At 38.7% G+C, this 19,988-nt stretch overlaps 1 protein-coding gene across 1 annotated transcript in view; it reads right to left on the minus strand.

The window, feature by feature from the left end:
• The window catches only part of NEK10 (NIMA related kinase 10), a 233,142-nt gene that overhangs the window by 47,901 nt on the left and 165,253 nt on the right, over positions 1-19,988 (minus strand). The window contains exons 27-29 of the mRNA XM_045903905.2: positions 10,997-11,180; positions 10,804-10,890; positions 9,064-9,118 (exon numbers count right to left, since the gene is read on the minus strand). Of these exons, the coding sequence (XP_045759861.2) occupies positions 9,064-9,118; positions 10,804-10,890; positions 10,997-11,180 (326 nt within the window). The remainder of the gene's footprint in view (positions 1-9,063; positions 9,119-10,803; positions 10,891-10,996; positions 11,181-19,988) is intronic.

The following is a 19,988-nucleotide window of genomic DNA, read 5'->3' on the forward strand; positions in this document are numbered from 1 at the left end:
AAATAAAAAAGTGACATTAATTTTAAGAACATATCTTATTTAACCAAATATATCTAAAATATTATCATTTCAGCGGGCACTAACTATAAAAACTAATGAGTATTTGACACTGTTTTATATTTAAATGAATATTAAAAATGAAATTAAGAATTTCGTTCCTCAGTCACACCAGCTACACTTCAACTGCTCAAGATTCACATGTGACTAGGGGACTCCATATTCAACAGTGCATGCCAGACACTTCCTTGGAAGGTGTTGGTCATTGTCTTCATAAACATTATGACTGAGGCTAACAGTCATGCCATGTAGCTGCTAAGCCTGCAATACCTCTTAGACTATCTTAAATGGTTAATTAAAATGTAACTTGTGGAGATCTTTTATTCCTAAGGTTACAGGTACTTTTGATAGCTGATAACCACTCACATGCCGAGCTAAGTAGATGACTATTCCAGTTGTCCTGAAGAATCCAAAATTTCAAACATTTTTACATATTAAAAAATGGGCTAGTGATATGTGAAACAGACTATCCTGACAATGCTGAGTTGCAGCCAAATTTGCTACTCCTTAATATAATTCTAAAGTCCTCTTTAATGAACTTAGGGTATCTTTAAAATAACCATCACAATTTCATTCAACCAATATTTATTAAGGGCCCACTATCTGTAGAAACTGTGCTGGACAATAGAGTAGGGATAGTGAAAAAAAATAGTCCCTTGTCTTGGAATTTACAAGCTTGCAGAGGTATGGCAGGAAAACTATTAGTTTCTCTGGAAATTATATCATGGATCAAAAGAAAGTATAGTCATCTGAAATTTCCAAATAGAACAGACTCATTATAGCCAGAAGTGACAACATCTAACTATACAATTGTTGGGTCCACAGATGGACAAAAGATTGAAATTATGCAGAGCCTGAGGGAAGTCTTCCTCTAGACTGAACTGGATTGAATGTTTATGTCCAATAGAGCATTATGGCTGCAGAGGATGGTTTCCCATGATAGTGTAAGTTGGAAAACAGACAGAAATGATTTAACACAAAGAGAAGATTCCAGAAATGTTTTCTGGTGAAAAGGCTTAATATAATGAAGCTTGTGTCCTCTGAAACTTTTTGAAATGGGAATTGACTAATAGAACTTCAGGCTGATGAAACAGAATTTCAGAGAAACGGAAAGTTTCAAAGGATTCTGAAAGGTCATCCCTTCCAACTTGATCCAGAATTTATAAGCCAAAGTAGAAACGGAAGCACTGGATCTGAGTGATAACCTACAACTTCCACCCCAAATCAATAACAGGTAAGGTGGAGATTGATGGTATTAGCTTTGAAATTTTTTAAATCAACTTTTCACTGAATGACTTCAAGTGCAGGGTAAATTACTTGGATAATTATTGTGTCAGAGGAGTCCTGGCCATGAAGGAGATAGAGTTCTAGAATTTTTTATCTTCTAAAATCCTTCTGAATATACTTCTGAACCAAGGGAAGTGCGTTACATAACTTAATTCAATTGTGAAAAGTAGTTAGTACTAGTTGATGTTGATAAAAGGAGAAATATTTAACATTATGAAATGAGAGGGTTGACTTATGGTATTAAGATAATGCCTTCTGAGGCTACTGTAATCACACCACCGAGTTAACCGGCACTTTACTGCTTGGAAATCTCTTTCAGGTAGTGACATTCACAATGTGTGAAAAAACGGGGCATTACGCAGGGTTGAGTTCTCTTGTCCCCCATCTGTAATTTAACAGAGGTGATGTCACTACAGGAAAGGAGAATGGTGCCCCTGTGGCTCTCCACTTCTACTCCAAGAACAGCTAGAAACGAGCAATTAGCCACAAAAGTTTAGAACTAGCACAGAAAAGGAACACAGTGGTCTTATCGATAATATTTTGTTTCTGTAAGACTGCTTGATTTTGACATTGGCAGATAGGCTAGGTTGATTCTGGCAAGTAGTGATCAAGCAGTATTTATTCAATTTAAGTAAAACTAGATATGGATTATGAAAAAGGGGAGGAGAGAATACCCATAAGTCAAAATAAGCAAGACTTCTGCTAAAAGGAGGCAAGATCCATAGGTCCTGAGGTTACACAAAGGTCTTTCTGGTCACATACATCCATAATCATCTTTGATGTGACTCAAAGACTAGAGTCAGGTCACATCCTTGAATACAATTATGCATACCCTGATTTATCAAAGAAGTTGTGAACCACAGGCATCTCCAATACAGCAAACATTCGATGTCTCAAACCAACCTGCCAACTATACCCTGTTGCCTTGGCAACAGGATGCAAGAAGGCATGGAGAAATCTTGTTGCCTGAGCAACAGAATCTTAAAAAAAAAAAAAAAAATGGGGCCTTAAGCTGTGGCTATGGCAAAGGCTTATAGGTTCAGGTAAGTAGGTGGAATTTTAGTCCTATTACAGTGAGAGGTCAAAATTTACGCTAAGATAACAGTCATTCATCTATTAATTAACAAGAATTTGTGAGCTGGTACCTGTGTGCAATACACTGCACCCTGGGAAATGCGAAGATGGACCAGGCATCGTCTGGTATGTGCCAGTACACAATAATAAATATTGAATGAATGAATGAATATTCTTAAGAAAGGCATAATACAATGACCAAAGCTTACTAGGACTGAGTATATGTAATAGTTAAAGAGGTTGAAGCCCCTGTGCACATTATCAGGTTCCATTATACAGGATTATTTATTTGTAAATTGAAATAAAATGTTATAATTCACTGGATTAGAACTATTTATCTCTGTACTGAGACTTTAAAATCCAGATTAGAAACTGGTAAAAGTCAAGTCCATTCTTAATTCTTTCCCAACAAGTAGTAATGGGGGCAAGAGAGTTTAGATCATTTAAATCACTGAAATGATTAAAGTTAGAAACTTCAAAGGAAGTCCTAATTATCGATTTTTTGTTTTTTTTTTCTTGACAGACATTAATGAATCCAGCTCTTGACTAACTCCATCAATGTTCACAAACCACCAAATAAACAGTAACAATAAGGATATTTAATATGATTATTTCAAAAGAGATAATATTTTGTGACAGATGGTTATGAAAAGTGAATTCCACTTTCTCTCTTACTCCTTACGATTTCAGAGATGTACACATCAAAATAAAAGATGATTTCCACAAAGAGTATCATGCACTTCAACCTTTCTCAATGTATGTGTGGAGCTCAAATCTCTAAAACTGGGAATGTAAAAATGGTACAACCACTCTGGAAAACAGTTCAGCAGTTTTTTAAAAAGTTAAGCAGACACCTACCATATGTTCCAGTTATTTTACTTTAGGTATTTACCAAGAATTTTTATTTTTTAAAAAAGATTTATTTATTTGAGAGAGAGAAAACATGAGCAGGAGGGGCAGAGGGAGAGGGAGAGAGAGAATCTCAAGCAGACTCCATGCTGATGCAGAGCCAGATGCAGGGCTTCACCTCAGGACCCTGAAATCACAACCTGAGCTGAAATCAAGAGTCAGATACTCAACCCATGGAGCCACCCAGGCGCCCCAACCCAAGATTTTTAAAAGTATGTATCCATACAAAGACACAAATGTTCATCACAGCTTTATATGTAATAACCAAGTACTGGAACTCAAATGTCTATTAACGGATGAATAGAAAACAAACCATGATAAATCCATACAATGGATTACCACTTCACAATAAAAAGGAATAAACTATTGATACACTATGAAAACAACATGGACAGATCTCCAAATAATTATGCTGCCTAAAAGAAGCCAGACAAATAAGAGTATGTATGATATAATTTCATTTAGATGAAATTCTAAAATGCTGACTAATCCAGACTGCGACAAGCAGATTAATGATTGCTTGGGGTAGGGAGTGAGGACCATAAGGGAGGGTAAAAATGGACATGAGAACACTTGTAGGTGGATATGTTCACCATCTTAATTGTTATTTCACAGGGATATACATATTCAACACTTATCAAATTGCACATTTTAAATATGTGCAGTTTATTTTGTGTGAATTATACCTCTTTGAAACTGTTAAAAGAAACTAACATCTCACATTCTCACTTAAGAAAAGTTGTTCAAATAGACCATCACATGACCTGTGTGCAATCATTAAAAGCAATATATAAAAAATATACCATTAAGTTCATTTTTGTCTGCCTTTCGTTATTTACTAGCTGGAACTTACTGTTAGTCAGTTCTAGTTATCTCATGGCTCTACATCTTCAGGAGAGCTAACTGGTTAGCCCTTAGTAGAATAAGTCTATTGCAACTAAAGCAGTTACTTGGTGACATTCAGATTGATAAACATCTGTTAAGAGTATCCCAGGTGACACTCCTGCTAATGACTCTCCAATAACATGTAAAGAATGAAGATGTAAAATCAAATGTATATTCTAGTAAGCCAAAGCCTAAAAGCAAATTATACTAAGTGAATATACATACAGTATGAATGACCTGTTTATTGTTAGGAAATGTAGGTCAACCAGAAGCTCTACATGGTCTACTTCTGTAGTGTAAAAACTGCTACACTGACATCTCCAGATTTTCTGGGGGGGCCAGGAGAGCTCTGGGAGAGCTACATGGATGGCATCCTGGTGGGGGAGATTTCGTGTCTGAAGACTTGGGAATGGAGATTTGGAGATTCACCTCTGCTTTGTGAATGGCTACAGTTCCAGAGCTGAGGAATGGGGTTCTCTCTACTGATCTGGCACTTCTGCTTTGAGTTTGGCTTCTAGGACTTCTGGTGATTCAGGGATGGAGGCCAGAGATCTGGGGAGGAGTTTGGCAAGGAAAGGAGCCCAAAAGAATTATTTGCTGACTTCGTGTCATTTCTGCTAAGTAGTTCATAGACAGAACATATACTTCTAAGAGTTGAGAACTAGTTCTCTCTTGGTCTTGCAATTAATTACAGTCCTGAAAAGCATTTCATCATCTGGTGATGACCTGGATCACCAGGATGCTTTCCAGTTCTAATGTGATGTTTCCTCTCACCAGCCTTGATACCAGTATTTTTCTGAGGAGGGCAGAAGCTGCCCTTTCTAGTTCCATTTGCAAGTCTATGCTGAGTTATTAGGGAGGTACCTTGGTTCTTCAGCAGACAATTGGCTTAAATCTGGCCCCTGATATCTGGGTTGACAAAAGTTCAGAATTTATGCTTAAGTTTTCTCTCTGAACTATCTAGCCAGGACCAAGTTTGAATTCTAAGCTCTAGTAGATATGCTCAGGTCAAGCATGCACTGACCTGTGGCTTTTTCTCAATGAGATCAATTCTCTTGTTTTAAGAGCCAATAAGGCTCCCCAAGAAGGAGAGCTGCCCTGGGTCTCATTGTAACTGGTCTACCATTTCATGCATGGCATAGAAGAGCCAAAAATCTCAGGCTTGATTTTCTATTTATTTTTATTCTATTTTGTAGCTTTGCTATCTTGTTTTAGATTCTAACTTCTCATTTAGCACCGAAATATTTTCTATTATGTTGCTTTGTTATTTTCTTTTAGATCCTAACTTCTCATTTAGCTTCTAAATGTTCTGTAGGATGGCTTCATATTTCACATTGGTAAACCAAGAAACCCAGAAAAGTCCTAAACAAGTTAGATTGCAAATAACTTTAGCTTTATTTAATGTTTTTTAATTTAAAGAATTATAAATACATTTTAGAGTTGTCTCCTTTTAATTTAGAGAAGCTCTGGGGATTACTTGGAAGGAAGTCAAAAGTCATTAGTCTTCTCTCCTCTCATTTGGCATGAATCATAGGCTGCTTTTGACATTTCTTCTCTTCTGAACTCTGCCCTTGTCTCCCTGTTATACTCTGAGTTCCTTGAGGGAAGAGAGCTCATCTTAAACCAACCTGTGTTCCCTGAGCACTGTACCACACACAGCACAGCTTTCAAATATGGTTTTAGTTCCGGTCCTATTCATCTACGCACCTTCTGATCCATCAGCCTCAACATTTGGCTCATTTCCCATTTTCCACCTGTTGACTTGGTCATTAGCCACAAGTTAAAGGGGTTAATGTAATTACACTCTGTAATATGCCCTTTTTCAATGAGCTTCAGATTGAACTTCTCCTTTCTGTTGATTCTGGTTTACCCAATTTGCTATAAAATGTTTAGGTAATGACTAGCTGTTAAAAGCCATCTCAAACTCTAAAATATATAGTACATATGTTTCTTTTGTTTTTGAAGGGTTGGACTTCAACTGAGTTCTTGCAAATAAGACAATTTCCCATGAGTCCTTTCAGAAACAAAAGACTAGAATTATTTAACAATTTCAAGATGCCTAAATTCATCTGTTTGGAAATTCCCATTTTAATATAAAATTCTTTTAACTGGGGAGTAAAACCCATATGTCATAATGTATTTTTGCACTAAAATACTTGTTTTGCATTTCTTTTATACATTTAAGCAACTTCATATCACTGAATAAAGTATCCAATAATGGAAAAAAAGCCTTTTGATCATGTTCTCACAAATACAAATAATCACAAAATTGGGAATAGCTAGATTCCAGAGGGTGCTTGCTAATTATTTTGCAGGGGAACATGTGGAACATTTTCCTGTGCAAACATTGTTCCAAGCAGTTGGAAAGATTTCCAGATCAGCTCACAAAAGTCTATTGAACTTGCAATGTGGTTAAGATAGTAGCTGTGATGCCAGAGTTGAGGAGGACAAACCTACTCCGTGGTACCATGCATTCAGATCCCCAGCTCCATAGCCACATCTCCCAACCCCGTCTCCTCCCTTGCTAGGCTGAACAAGCAAGAGCTCCCATGGCTCCAGGCTCCTGTGTGTGGCGGCTTCCTTGTCTGTGGAAAGTGGAAGCAGAGGTGGTGATGTAAGGACAAGATGCCAGAATGTAGGCAATGGGAGGGAACTGTAAGCCCAGAAAACTCCCTGGGGGATCCTGTCATTCAAGTCGCAAGTCCTCCAGATTCCCCATTCTGATTCTCCGTTGTCCTTGGGGTTTGGGACTGTTTCTCTTTCCCCTGCTCTCTCCATGGCTTCTAACCACCACTTCTCTGCACATTGGCCCACTAAAAAATGTGTAGGCTTCCCTCAATGACCCTTCTGGTATTTTATGCACTTGGATCGGTTTTCCTTGGGTTTTTGTTACAAGCAACACTAGAAATGAGTTAGGAAATTGAAAAGTTTCATGCTAACCCTTCCTGAGCCTTACGTGGGAAAAAATCAGTAATCAGTGATATTGTATCTTTGACTAAACAAAAATGATTTTCTACAGGAACCCTCCTTTGCCACCTAACTGAACCCCTCGGGACTTTGCTCGGCAGGTTCTTCATTCTGAAATTCATCTCCCCCCACCCCAGCACCCTTGAGCTCAGAAGTGGACAAGAGTTCCATTCTGGCTGCCCAGCACCCATAACCGGCTCCCTCCAGCAAAGACCCCTGATGGACTTGGAGGGGCTGTCGATCCAGGAGCTCAGCCCTCCTTGCAGCAGTAAATAGGGTCCTAATTCAACCCAGGCCCACCTGACTCTCTCACGTAGGACACTGGATCCTGAGAAAGGTGACACATGGATGGAACAAACAAACCAGGAGCTCCTTCCTCCCAGCATCAGGGCCTTTCTGAGCCTGCCAACAGCGCCTCCTCCACAGATTGCAGGGGGTGGCCTGGCTCTTATTCCTTCCAAAGTTTGATTCTCTGGGTTCCTCATTATGTGAGCCCCCCAAAGCCTTTGAATGAACCTCCCTGTTGCACAAGTCAACCAAAGTCAGGTTCCCTTGCCGGCATCCAGAATGCCCCACTGCTAAAGCACAGCATAGCCTTAGCCTTTTGTCACGTGGCACACAGCCACTTCCCCAGCCAGGGTCACCCACAGCTCCACAGCCATGCACTTGTGCACATCCCAGCCTCAACCAGCTCCTTCATCTCAGAGCTGTTTGGCAGTCCTTCTGCCAGTCTCCGCTCAGGTGTCTGCCCATCTTTATATCGGTTCTTCCTTGTTGACCACCCTCCTCAAATCTAGACCATCCTCACAGCAGTGAACATCATCTAATAACCAGAAACCACCAAGTATGATCTTTTCTATCCCTCTTCTCTGCTTTTCTACCTTAATTTTATCTTTGCCTCCCTTTCTTCAGACACAGAGAAAGGGCTGTCCCTTCATCTTTCTCAGACCCGCTCTCTGGGCTCCAGCTACTCTGTGCCTGTGTTCCAGCAATTCCTTTCCTTCTTTATCTCTTCTCTCCACTGGCTGCCTCTCCTTAGTCCCAGTCACCCTGAAGTCATCCTGATTCTAAGAAGGCCCTTTTCCATCAAATGCCCCCCGCCAGCTAACTGCCCAGCTCACTAGTAGCTTCCTTCCCATCCCTGCTTCTGTAACTTCTAAAAGCCCCACAACTGGGCTTCCACTCCTGTCGACCTCACCCAATGCCATGGAAACTGCCCTAGTGAAGGTCACCAGGGACTTGAGAAAGGCCAAACCTAATAATTTCATTTCAGTCTTTAGTCCAAGAGGTAACTGTTGCAGAAATTGCTGGTTGTCCCCAAATAAATTTCTTTTTCCTTTTAAAACAGAACGCCCTAAACATATTCAGCCTCCCTTGCAGCTAGATGTGTTCATATGATTAAGTTCTGGCCAATGGTATGTGAGCAGAGGGGATGAGCACAATGCCTGAGTCATGTCCTTAAAAGGAAGGGGAACGTCTCCACTTGCCCTTTCCACTTCCTGCTGGCTGGGATGTGGAGGTGATGGGGTCCACGTCTGCCACATTTGCCATGAGGATGAGCCCTATACCCCGGGGATGTGGAAAACAAGATATAAGGAGCCAGGGCTCCAGATGATCTCATAAAGCATAACTACCAACTTCTCTGGTCCACCCCTGAGCTCCGAGAGGCTAACAGCTTAGCTAAAGATCACAAAGCTAGATTAAACCCAGGTCCAAGCTTAGTGCTCTTTCCAGTATGCTGTGTGGTAAACTGCAATCCGTGCCAGGAGGGTGGGCTCTATCAGCCTCTATTACCACATGTCCATGGTGACTTCTGGCTATCAGGTTTTAGTTTAGCCACCAGTAATAGCTCTGCAGAGTTCTGGGGGCTCAATGTGTACACACCTTGTTTGGGATTGTCTTTCTCTTCCTGAGGCACTAAAACTTCTCTTTAAAATGCCTGAAACAAGAACATAAAAATATCTTTACATTTTCCCTCTGCAAATCTTTTATTTATTTATCTATTTATTAATTCAAAAAAAGCTGCATTCTATTATGTGAGCAATTTTACTTACTCTAAAGATGGTCTTCATTTACAGAAGTATCAATTAAAATATAACATTTCAAATTACTGTTTACTTGACAGGATTATTTAAGGTCCTTTTCCCAAAGGAAACTAAAGAAGGAAACTCTGTTATTAATAGCTAATAAAGTACAATAAAATATCTGTGTCATAATTATCCTAAAGCCCTTGCCAAGATAACTACAAGTTACCACATGCAAGTTTAAGGGTCCAACTTTTCCTTCCTCACTTCCCCACTGACCCTCCCCACTATTGTTACCCAGAACATACAAAGCAATAATTCATCTCAAAACAGCCAGTAATTAACTGCTTCTAGAATCTGCTACACATGCATGAATATTTTCCCTGTATGGCTCTTACATTTTCCCAATCACAAATCAGAACATTTTATCTAGCAGGCAGGAATTTGTGGGAAAATAGATCAATGTTGGAATCTGAGATTGTCCCAGAAAATCTGGAACATCTAGTCACTATTTTATGTACAATTAAGTTCGGAAAGGAACAAAAAATGAAACTAACTCCTTAGGGTTTTATTAGATCCTTAGGGAGACTATTTTAAACCTTCGTTTATGAGATTTTCATAGTATAGTCATTAATGAGAGGAAATTATTTACACTAATTTTATTTCAGAGTATTTCTACCTATCCTAATTAATATGCCTTCAACTTACTCTTTTATTTTAGTTTATTTTTTTTAAAGATTTTATTTATTTATTTGACAGAGAGAGACACAGCAAGAGGGGGAACACAAGCAGGGGGAGTGGGAGAGGGAGAAGCAGGCTTCCCACAGAGCAGGGAGCCCGATGCGGGCCTTGATCCCAGGCAGACGCTTAACGACTGAGCCACCCAGGCGCCCCTCAACTTACTCTTTTAAAAGAATTATTCTTTCCTCTCCATGTTATATTTTAACTTCTCTTTTCTTTCAGTTGCAGATTTGTTGAATGAATTGAATCCTATCTTTCCTTATAATCTTTACATTTTATCCAAATATATCTTTTCTTTTCTTTTCTTTTCCATACCCCAGGCCCCAGACTATTTACTTTCCTGTTTTAAATTAAGAGTCAGAATTAACACATGGACTGAATTTATATATCCTATTTTTTCATAGTACTAAACAATTAAAATATTTATTTTCTTTAGTGTTTGAAATATAATATATCTCTTACATAATGGAAATAAAATTGTACAAAACTTAGTCTACCCCAGGACGAATTTCTTCTCCAGGTCTCTAACCCCTACAGAACAGATTCATAAGAGGTCACTTCCATTATTACTGTGGTCATGTAGTGTGTCTCCAAATTAGCTATCTCCACTCCCCAGTTAGAAGCTGGGTTTGCTGGTGGAAATAATGAAAGTATGCATTTGACAGCTGAGACAACAGAAGACCACAGCGCCGGCTGGCCTCTGGGCCCGTTCAGAGGGCTAGACAAACCTGTCCTAATTAGCACTGCACCTGGAAAACAAACCTCTGCCTTAGGTATATGATGGAGCTTACTCAACTCCCAAGCGTGATTCCCAAACCATGACCTGCTGGAGCCCTGCAGGCCAGTAAAGAAAACTTACTGAATGTAGATTCTTTTAAAGGGCTCGAACTGGAGCTGCTGGAGTTGTCCGAAATGTCCAGTTCATCATCTAGCTCTGAGTACATATCTGCACATGAATAAAAGAGTAACAGAATAAAATAAAGAGCAAATGAGCCTTGAAAGAGACCAAAGTCAAGGGTGCATGCATGCTGTCACTGTTTCACTAAAAATACCTTTCTCAATATTCTCCGAGTTTAAGTTCTCCTCTGACAGGATGTCATCACAGGCCCTGTCTTCATCCTTACCGCAGGGGGCCTGGAAGCCCTCGGGGGGCAGGTCTGCGCTTTCTGAAAGGTCGCTTTTCAGGCTGGCGGCCCCACTGCTGTTACTACTCAGGCTTGCCTTCTCAAAGGTCTCCTGAAAGAGAAATTCAGCTACGGTAGCCTTTCCTTCCTTCCTTCCTTCCTTCCTTCCTTCCTTTCTTCCTTCCTTCCTTCCTTCCTTCTGTAGGACCCAAAGCTTGTTAGAACATATACTCAAATGCTTGCTACGTTATTAGAAATATTTGTGCCAAAGTACCATTAATAGTTCTGGTTGCACGTTTGCCACAGAGTTCATTCGGTCCGTGACTACAAAGAAAGTGTCTCTGCACCACTGGACCAACAGGAATGGATGTGCCAAGATGCTCAGTGACAGAGGTCTGGACAGACTGGCAGAAGAAAATGCAGCACTGAGGAAAAGATATGTACCAATTAAGCCGAAATTACTCTCCTTTAAGTTATCTTAATATTTGCTCTCTTTGGGGCGGCTGGGTGGCTCAGGTGGTTGAGCATCCGACACTTGATTTCGGCTCAGGTCATGATCTCAGGGTCCTGGGATTGAGCCCCACATTGGGCTCTGTGCTGGGCGTGAAGCCTGCTTAAGATTTTCTCTCTCCCTCTCCCTCCCCCCCCCACCCTACTCTCTCTCTCTAAAAATAAAATAAAATTAATAATAATAATAATTTGCTCTCTGAATAAGTCACGGGGATAAAAAGTACAGCATAAGAAGTATAGTCAATGGTACTATAATAGCATTGTATCGTGCCAGACGGTAGCTACACTTGTGGTGAGCAAAACATAAGGTATAGAATTATGGAATCACTATGTTGTACACCTGAAACTAATGTAACACTGTATGTCAACTATACTTCAATAATAAAAAAAAGTTGCTATCAAATCTCAGCACCACAGTGGGTAAGTAGGGCTTAGTTTCTTCAAATCTCAGGGAACTTAGTAGCAGACACAGCCAGGCCATGGAGGGAGAGAAGTGAGGTCCCCTGAAAGATGAAGAGCTGGGGCAGAGGCTCCAATGATGACCAATGCTCGCTAGAGACACAGGTCCATGGTTTTTTGTTTTGCTTTGTTTTGTTATCAGATTCTTTTCTCCAAAATGAAAGTGACACCCACAGCCACCAGGGGCAGGTTCCTAAAAACTCCATGGTGATGGAATTGAAGGTGAAGAAAATCTAAGACGTTATGAGTGACTGGAGTTAGAAGGCAGCCTCTGAAAGCTTTCACGTGTTTCTGTTCACTAAACAAGACAAAAATGAAAAGAATATCAAAGGTGTTGTGCCATGCAAACTGTCCAATCAATTTCTGCTTGTTATCTCTGTTTCCTGAGAACTTTTTCATTGTTCTTTCCTCAAGCTTTCACCAAGATGCTTGGAGATATTTCTCGTTCTGTTGAAGCTAACATACAGTTGAAGGAGCATTTTAATTTTCTTTGGCTAGTCCTCCATCCAAGTCTTCCTACTTTTGTGACTCAGCATTGTTCATTCCTGCCTTTTGGATCTACTCTGGTCTGCCACCTTAGAACCCAAAATGGAAAATGTTTCGGACACTCTGGCATTGCTGAATGTGTGCTTCTCTGAAATTCTTCCCATGCTTAAGGCTCATAAGGGGCTTCCAGTGCCAGCCTCAGCTCTGCCCAAGCTCAGCCCCTGATACCAAACCCAAGAGGCTCCTTTTGAGGATCAAAACTTTCCTGCCAAACTCACTCAGCTCCTTCCATGCCTTCCTCCTTTTTCTGTCCCAATCCACAGATCCTTCTTCTTCCAACATCCTCAACTGAAGTCAGAAATGTACATAGAAATAAATGTAGGATTTTCTCCTCCTATGATTTTTTTTTATTCAAAATTAATCATCCACTGCCCTATTCTAAAGGCCACAACTAGATTTACAACCTTATACAGACTATACACTCAAGATGTGTCAATACTATCAACGTTTTAAAAAAAGAGAGAGAGAGAGAGATCATTTTTGGGTTTACAAAACTCTTTATTACACTGATGCAATTAGATGCCAGAATCCATATATCTCTAAAGCCTGCAAAACTGCAGCAAAGGCTTTGTTTCTTTTTAGAACAGGGATGGATAAGACATTTTTCTTTGGACAAATGAAGAGTGAGGAGAAATTGTGAGTCCTGCTACAGGCATTCCAGACTTGAGGAGCTTTGACTTGCAACCAATACCCAAGAACCAGTTGGGCTGCAAATCAAGTCATTTGCAACCACCAAAATTGTATCCATAAATAACTGGGTACTTCCTTAACTTCTGATAAAAGGGAATTCACATTCTGAGAGAGATGTTTTTTTCAAACTCTGTAAGCATGGAAGGTATGATATAGCAACGTAGAATGTATAGTTGTTTTAGTTTAAAAAAAAAAAACAAACCTGTTTCTATAATCTCTTACAGCAGTTTTTGCTTCAAAAAAATCTATAGAGTTCTTGAACTTGACATAAATGATATGCCACTGTAGACACATTTTCCCAAATGTGATTTCCAGAGTTCTTCCTTGTGAATATTTGAGTACCCAACTCATTACCAACTCTTCCCTCAATGCCTTGCATAATGTTTTGTACATAGCAACTGCTTAATAACTAATTGCTGTATTGAGATTGAAGGGAGAAAGGGGCCAGGAAAGCAGGTGAATTCCCTTATATGATGAGTAGGTTTTGTAGCTTCTGGGTTTGTTTGTTCATTTGTTTTGCTTTTATTTTGCCTGTTTATCCAGAACCCTACATCATGATGTTTCTCCAAGAGCTGAAGAGACTACTTGGTGATACACCAATAAGTAGGAGTGAACGTCTCCCTTCCTTTTTCCCCTTTACTCTTATGAGAAGTATAAAACTCCACTCATCTGTACTAGAGATGGCTGGCCCAGCAACGACAAAATGCCTCTGTAACCCAGTAGGCATTGGTCAAAGGCAGAGATGGTTAAATGTTTTTAGCCTGAGGGTTGAGGCCATTAAGGTATTTTCAAAAGTTGCCTCCAGCAAGTACATCAACCTATTAAAAGGAGTGGGGGGGGGGGGGGCGGTGCAGCCTTGCAGGATGCAATTTGGCTGCTGTCATCTTTTTTACTTTCTAATTAAGATTTTTCTAGGAATAGGAGAGGGAGTTAACTTTTTTTTTTTCTTGGCATCTATATATCTCCTAGGAACGGATGGACACATTCTGTGCATCAATATGGCAGCAAGAAGAAGACAATGCAAATCAGACAATAAAATTATCACTGATATGGAAATCATCACCATTATAGGAGACACTTCCTGTCACAGTGCTGTTATAGGCACAATTATGTTTAGCTCGGTTTTGCTCATCATAATGTAATTTTTTGTGTGTGCAGCAGATTATAATACATTTCAGTTGAATAGCAATTCTAACAGTAACAGACTGACATTGCCTAAATTAACTGCAACAGTAGGGAAAGAATTAAGAGTCTATTTTATTAAAACTAGTGTAATTTTTTAAATTGCCCAGAATGTTTTATAAGGAGAGAGAGAGAAAAAAAAAAAAAAAAAACAAGAAATAAACATAAAGCATAACACTAACTATATCCTGTAGATGCCTTACTTTAGAACCATAAAGAATGCACTGTTTCTTTTGTTCTAAAATAGTCATTCTATTTGAGCTACGTCTATGCCTACTTTCTTCTATTTGTTTAGTTAATAACTGTGACCTTAGATACATAAATATAGGGCTACCCAGTTCTGGACAGCAATTCACCTGGCTGAGGTGATCTCTTTTTAATGGCAAACCATATTCCATGCTTTTCATGGATGATAGCACAAAGAAAATCCAAAATAGGAGACAGATCATTGACTATATATTACTGTGCATAAATTTAGTCCCTAAATTTCAAAGTATTAAAAAAAAATCCAGGGGAACCTCAGTCAGTTGGGCATCCGACTTCTGATTTCGGCTCAGGTCATGTCTCAGGGTCCTGGGATCCCATCCTGCATCAGGCTCCCCGCTCAGCCGGGAGTCTGCTTCTCTCTCTCCTCCCTTCTCTGTCTGCCCCTCCCCCCACTCGCGTGCTCTCTCTCTCTCTCTCTAAAATAAATAAATAAATCTTAAAAAAGAAAATCAGCCAGGGCGCCTGGGTGGCTCAGTCGGTTGAGCGACTGCCTTCGGCTCGGGTCGTGATCCCAGGGTCCTGGGATCGAGTCCCGCATCGGGCTCCCTGCTCTGCGGGGAGCCTGCTTCTCCCTCTCCCATTCCCCCTGCTTGTGTCCCCTCTCTTGCTGTGTTTCTCTCTGTCAAATAAATAAATAAAATCTTAAAAAAAAAAACAAAACAAAAAAAAAAAACAAAGAAAATCAGCCAGTGTGACCAAGAGGGCTGAAGGGGTCACATTGACTCAGGCCATAGCTAAGTGGTCTGACAAGTTCAGCAGGTGTGGCGAGAGGCTCCTGTCCAGGACCTCACTCTGAGCCACTTGGTTTTGCCACTATAGAGAGGTGGGCCACAGGAGCAAGCTCGGACTATGGTAGCTGGGGATCTTTTAGCTTCAAAGCTGTTTGGTTGATACAACTGTCTATTTTATTTATGAAATCCTGAAGCATTTCCCTGCTCCTGTGCTCCGTATATCAAGTAGAAGAGCAATACATTCAAATGAAACCAGAAAAATTGTTGTGAGAGGTGTTGGAAATAACTAAATTTACAAATATCATATAATGAAGGAAATGTTCTCTTCAAGTTTGGATATTAATTATTTTTTTAATTTTGAACTTCTTAACAATATTCATACAAAGCTCAATATTTTGCTTTAATATAATTAAATGCATATAATTATGATCCCATTATTATCATGACACTCTCTTAATTAGAACTTCTTAAAAGCACAAGAACATACTAATGAACTGTCACTAAAATAAGTAGAGGATGAATTAATTATTACAATTCAATCTAAAATTCCACTATCAAATTTACCACGCTTGATAATGTTTCACTGCCACCCCATAAATAATCTAGTATTTGCAACAGGTTCTCTATTATTCCTAATTCAAAGACAGGTTTTCTAGAAGATATAACATTAATAAGGATGAGGAGAAGAACAGTGCCATAATCTGAAGGTATCCCATATTAAATATACAGAAGATATGGTCTACATCAACTGACTAACCACCATTTTGTTTCAAAATTACATGCTACCAAAGGAAAAGAACTGAATGTATGTGTGAATACTTCTGAAAGCATTTCAAAGGAGGTCAGAATTAGGTAACATACAGAAGAATCATTTAACATATAGAAGAAACCACACACAGAGAATCATTAAGTGGTCAAGTTTTAAGGCATTCTAATTTGGATTGCTCAAAAACAAGAAATCCAATTGCAATGCAGCACTGCTTAAGGTATGAAACAGTATGGAATTAGACATGGGTGGCATCAATATAAACAAACCCCACAAATCAGAACTGCACTGTTTACTTTTTAATACAGAATTACATAAGGGAAGGTCTAGTTCTTTTCAAACCACACACTTAGTATGTTACATCAAAATACCAAACTGATTAAGTGCCAATAAACAAAGAATTAAAAATCAAGGAAAAGAATCACCATCATCTTTTGTCAACCTCCCTGCTTCCATTCTTGGCTCTCAGCAGTCAATTCACACACAGCAGCCAGCTGTATAACTTTAAAATATTATGTCGCTCCTTTGCTCAAAATGCACATCACTCAAGTCTATACCATGGAACACAGCATCCTCATCTCCTACTCCCTCCCCCTGCTTCACTTTACTCCAACCACACAGGCCTCCTTGCTTGCCCCTTAAATCTGGCAGGTATGCTCCCACCTCCGAATATTTGGACTTGCTGTTCCCTCTCCCATCAATGTTGTGCCTCAGATATTTGCAAGGCTCAACCGTATAACGTATTCAGGTTTCTACTCAAATGTCATGCAGGTATAGTGGCTTTCCATGACATCCCTATTTAAAACAGCCTGTCTTTCCCACATCTACTAATCACTATTACTTTGCCTTTATATTTTTGTCCATGGTACTTAAGTGTATATTAATTCACTTATAATTTGTCTTCCTCCACTGTGAAGGTGGAGTTCTTCTCTTTACTGTTAAAACACAGGCTAGAATAGACCCCAGAAGAGAATATATAAATTTTGTTGAATAAGTGAAATAAAAGACTGATTTTTCAAAGTACTACAGAACTCTTCTCCATATTAAAACAAAGGGTAGAAATCAAAATAGCAGCATTATTTTTTGAAGAAACTGACAAACTGATTCTAAAATTAATAAGTAAATATAACAAATCTAGAATGGCCAAATCAAATTTGACAAAGAAGAATGAAATTGGAGCACTTACACAACCTAACTTCAAGACTTATTAAAAAGCTACAGTAATCAAGACAGTGTGGTATTAGCCTAAGAATAGATATGCAGATCAGTGCAACAGAATAGAGTTCAGAAATAAATCCACATATATAGTGTCAAATGATTTCCAACAAAGACCTGTAGTAAAATCATTGAGCAAACATTAGACATTTTAAGAAATGATGCTGGGAAAACTGGGTACCCATATGGAAAAAAAATAAATTTCAATCTTTTCATTATTCTATGCATGAAATTAAATGGAAATGGATCATAGACCTAAACATAAAATCTATCACAAGAAGGAATTTACAAAAATAAAAAAGAGCCAATTTTTGCAGCCTTGGGATAGGCCACAATTTCTTTAACAGGATACAAAAAGCACTAACAGCAACAAAAAACTAAATAAGTAAATTGGACTTCAACAGAATTCAAATTTAACAAAATTTCTGCTCATCAAAAAAAAAAAAAGACCAGTCAAGCCATAGACTAGGAAAAAATTTGCAATACCTATATTTGACAACAGAGTCATACGTGGAATATAAAAAGAACTCCTAAAATCAACAAAAACAGACAAATAATTCAATAAAATAATGGCCAAAGATTTGAGTAGATACTTCACACACACACAAAGAGATATATAAATGATCAATAAGCACATGTAAAAGTGCTCAACAGGCTTGGTTATCAGGAAAATACAAACTAAACCACAAAGAGATACATTTCTATGCCCACTATGAAGGTTAAAATCTAAAAGACTGGCAATACCAAATGTTTACAAGAATGTGGAACAATTGAGCAACTCTCATACATTGCTCTTAAAAATGCTAAACAGTACAATTTTTGAGAACTGCTTGGTAGTTTCTTTTTAGAGTTAAACATACAACTATCTTATGACCCTGAAATTCTACTCCTAGGTATTTGTCTAAGAGAAATGAAAGTATCGGCACAAGAAGACTTATGTAAGAAAATTCATAGCAGTCTTATAGGAAACCCCAAATCTGGAAACAACACAGTGTTCATCAAAAGGAGAATAAATTATGATATATTCATACAACATAATACTATCGAACAATATAAACAAATAATTGTTATACACAACATCATGGATGAATCTCACAGACATTAGGTCGTGTGAAAGAAGGCAGACACTAAAGAGTACATACTGTTTGTGATTTATATGAAGTCAAACAATAGGCAAAAGTAATCCATAATGTCAGAAATCATAACAGTCTGTCCATGAGCAGGGAATTGTATGGGAAGGGGCATGAGGGAAATTTCTGAGGTGATAGAAAATTCCCGAATCTGGTTTTGGGTAGAGTCAACCATATGTCAAAAGTTATTAAACCAAGTAATTAAAATTTGTACATCTTACTGTATGCAAATTATATCTCCATAAACAAGGGGCGGAGTTATGGTGTGGATATGAGAATTGTATATATATTTGTGCAGGAGCCTAAAAGGCATTGTTTTGTTTTCTTAAACCATAACATAGAATTTGCCAAAACAAGTCAGGATTTTCCTGATACTTCTTTCACTGCATCATTATTTGTTGCATTTTCACAACCTTGGGGGAAATTCAGTCAACAATTAACCAGACAATAAAAGCAAAGATGTTCACAAAAATATTGTCCTTTTAAAATACATCATTTTCTACATGGCTTAATTTAATCTCTTAGCACAGGATTGCAGACACACGCCTTTAGTGGCGAGCTCAGCAATTGTAAATGATATATGGTATAATAAAAATAAAACAACTCAGATAAATAAATAGCACAACAGTTTTTTAAATTTGCACTAGGAAAATGAGAATCAGGTACTTGCATATCTGCTCAATTTCTAAGTGGTCAACTTTAAAGATATTTGAGAATTTAGGATAAATATCAAATGCCTGTCAATAAAGTTTGCCAAGAACATATACAGATTATATTAGAAAAGTACAAGAAGAATTCCACTTCTTTAAGTGAAATTATAAAGGGATTGTGGATTTAGAAAATAATCTTTGCTGACAAGTGCTCTACCAGCTGCTTCCCCCACCCCCAAGGTGGTTGGAATTTAGCATAATAATTATGTGCACCGTATTTCAGTAGTATGACATGAGACTATCACAGAAATCTTCCTTTTTGTAATTCACCAAAAGCTTAGAGTACATTTCTAGGACTCACTATGGGAACATTTACTCTTCATCTTAAGCATGAGATAATTTATCAAGATCAGATATGATTTTTGAAAGATCATCTTAGTAGGCCCATAGAGGATGGTTAAGGGAGGGAGATGATTCTAGATAACCTGAGTAGAATGGATTCGATCATTTGAAAGGTCTTCAAAGCTAAGGCTTCTTTGAGATGAAAAAGAAACTCCATCTGTGGACAGCAGGTTCAGCCCATGTCCAAGAGTTTCAACCTGCCCTTCCTGCCAGTCCACCCTATGGATTTTGGACTTACCTAGTCAGCCCCCACAATTATATAAGACAATTCCTTGCAATAAATCTCTTTAGTATCTTCTACTGGTTTTGCTTTATACATTCTGTGTAGGACTGTTCTGTACACCAAATATTAGCATCCCTGGCTGATTCCCC

This window comes from Mirounga angustirostris, unplaced genomic scaffold (assembly GCF_029215605.1).
Source record: "Mirounga angustirostris isolate CCGP_5_RB_7025 unplaced genomic scaffold, mMirAng1.0.hap1 SCAF_1, whole genome shotgun sequence".
Classification (NCBI taxonomy): domain Eukaryota; kingdom Metazoa; phylum Chordata; class Mammalia; order Carnivora; family Phocidae; genus Mirounga; species Mirounga angustirostris.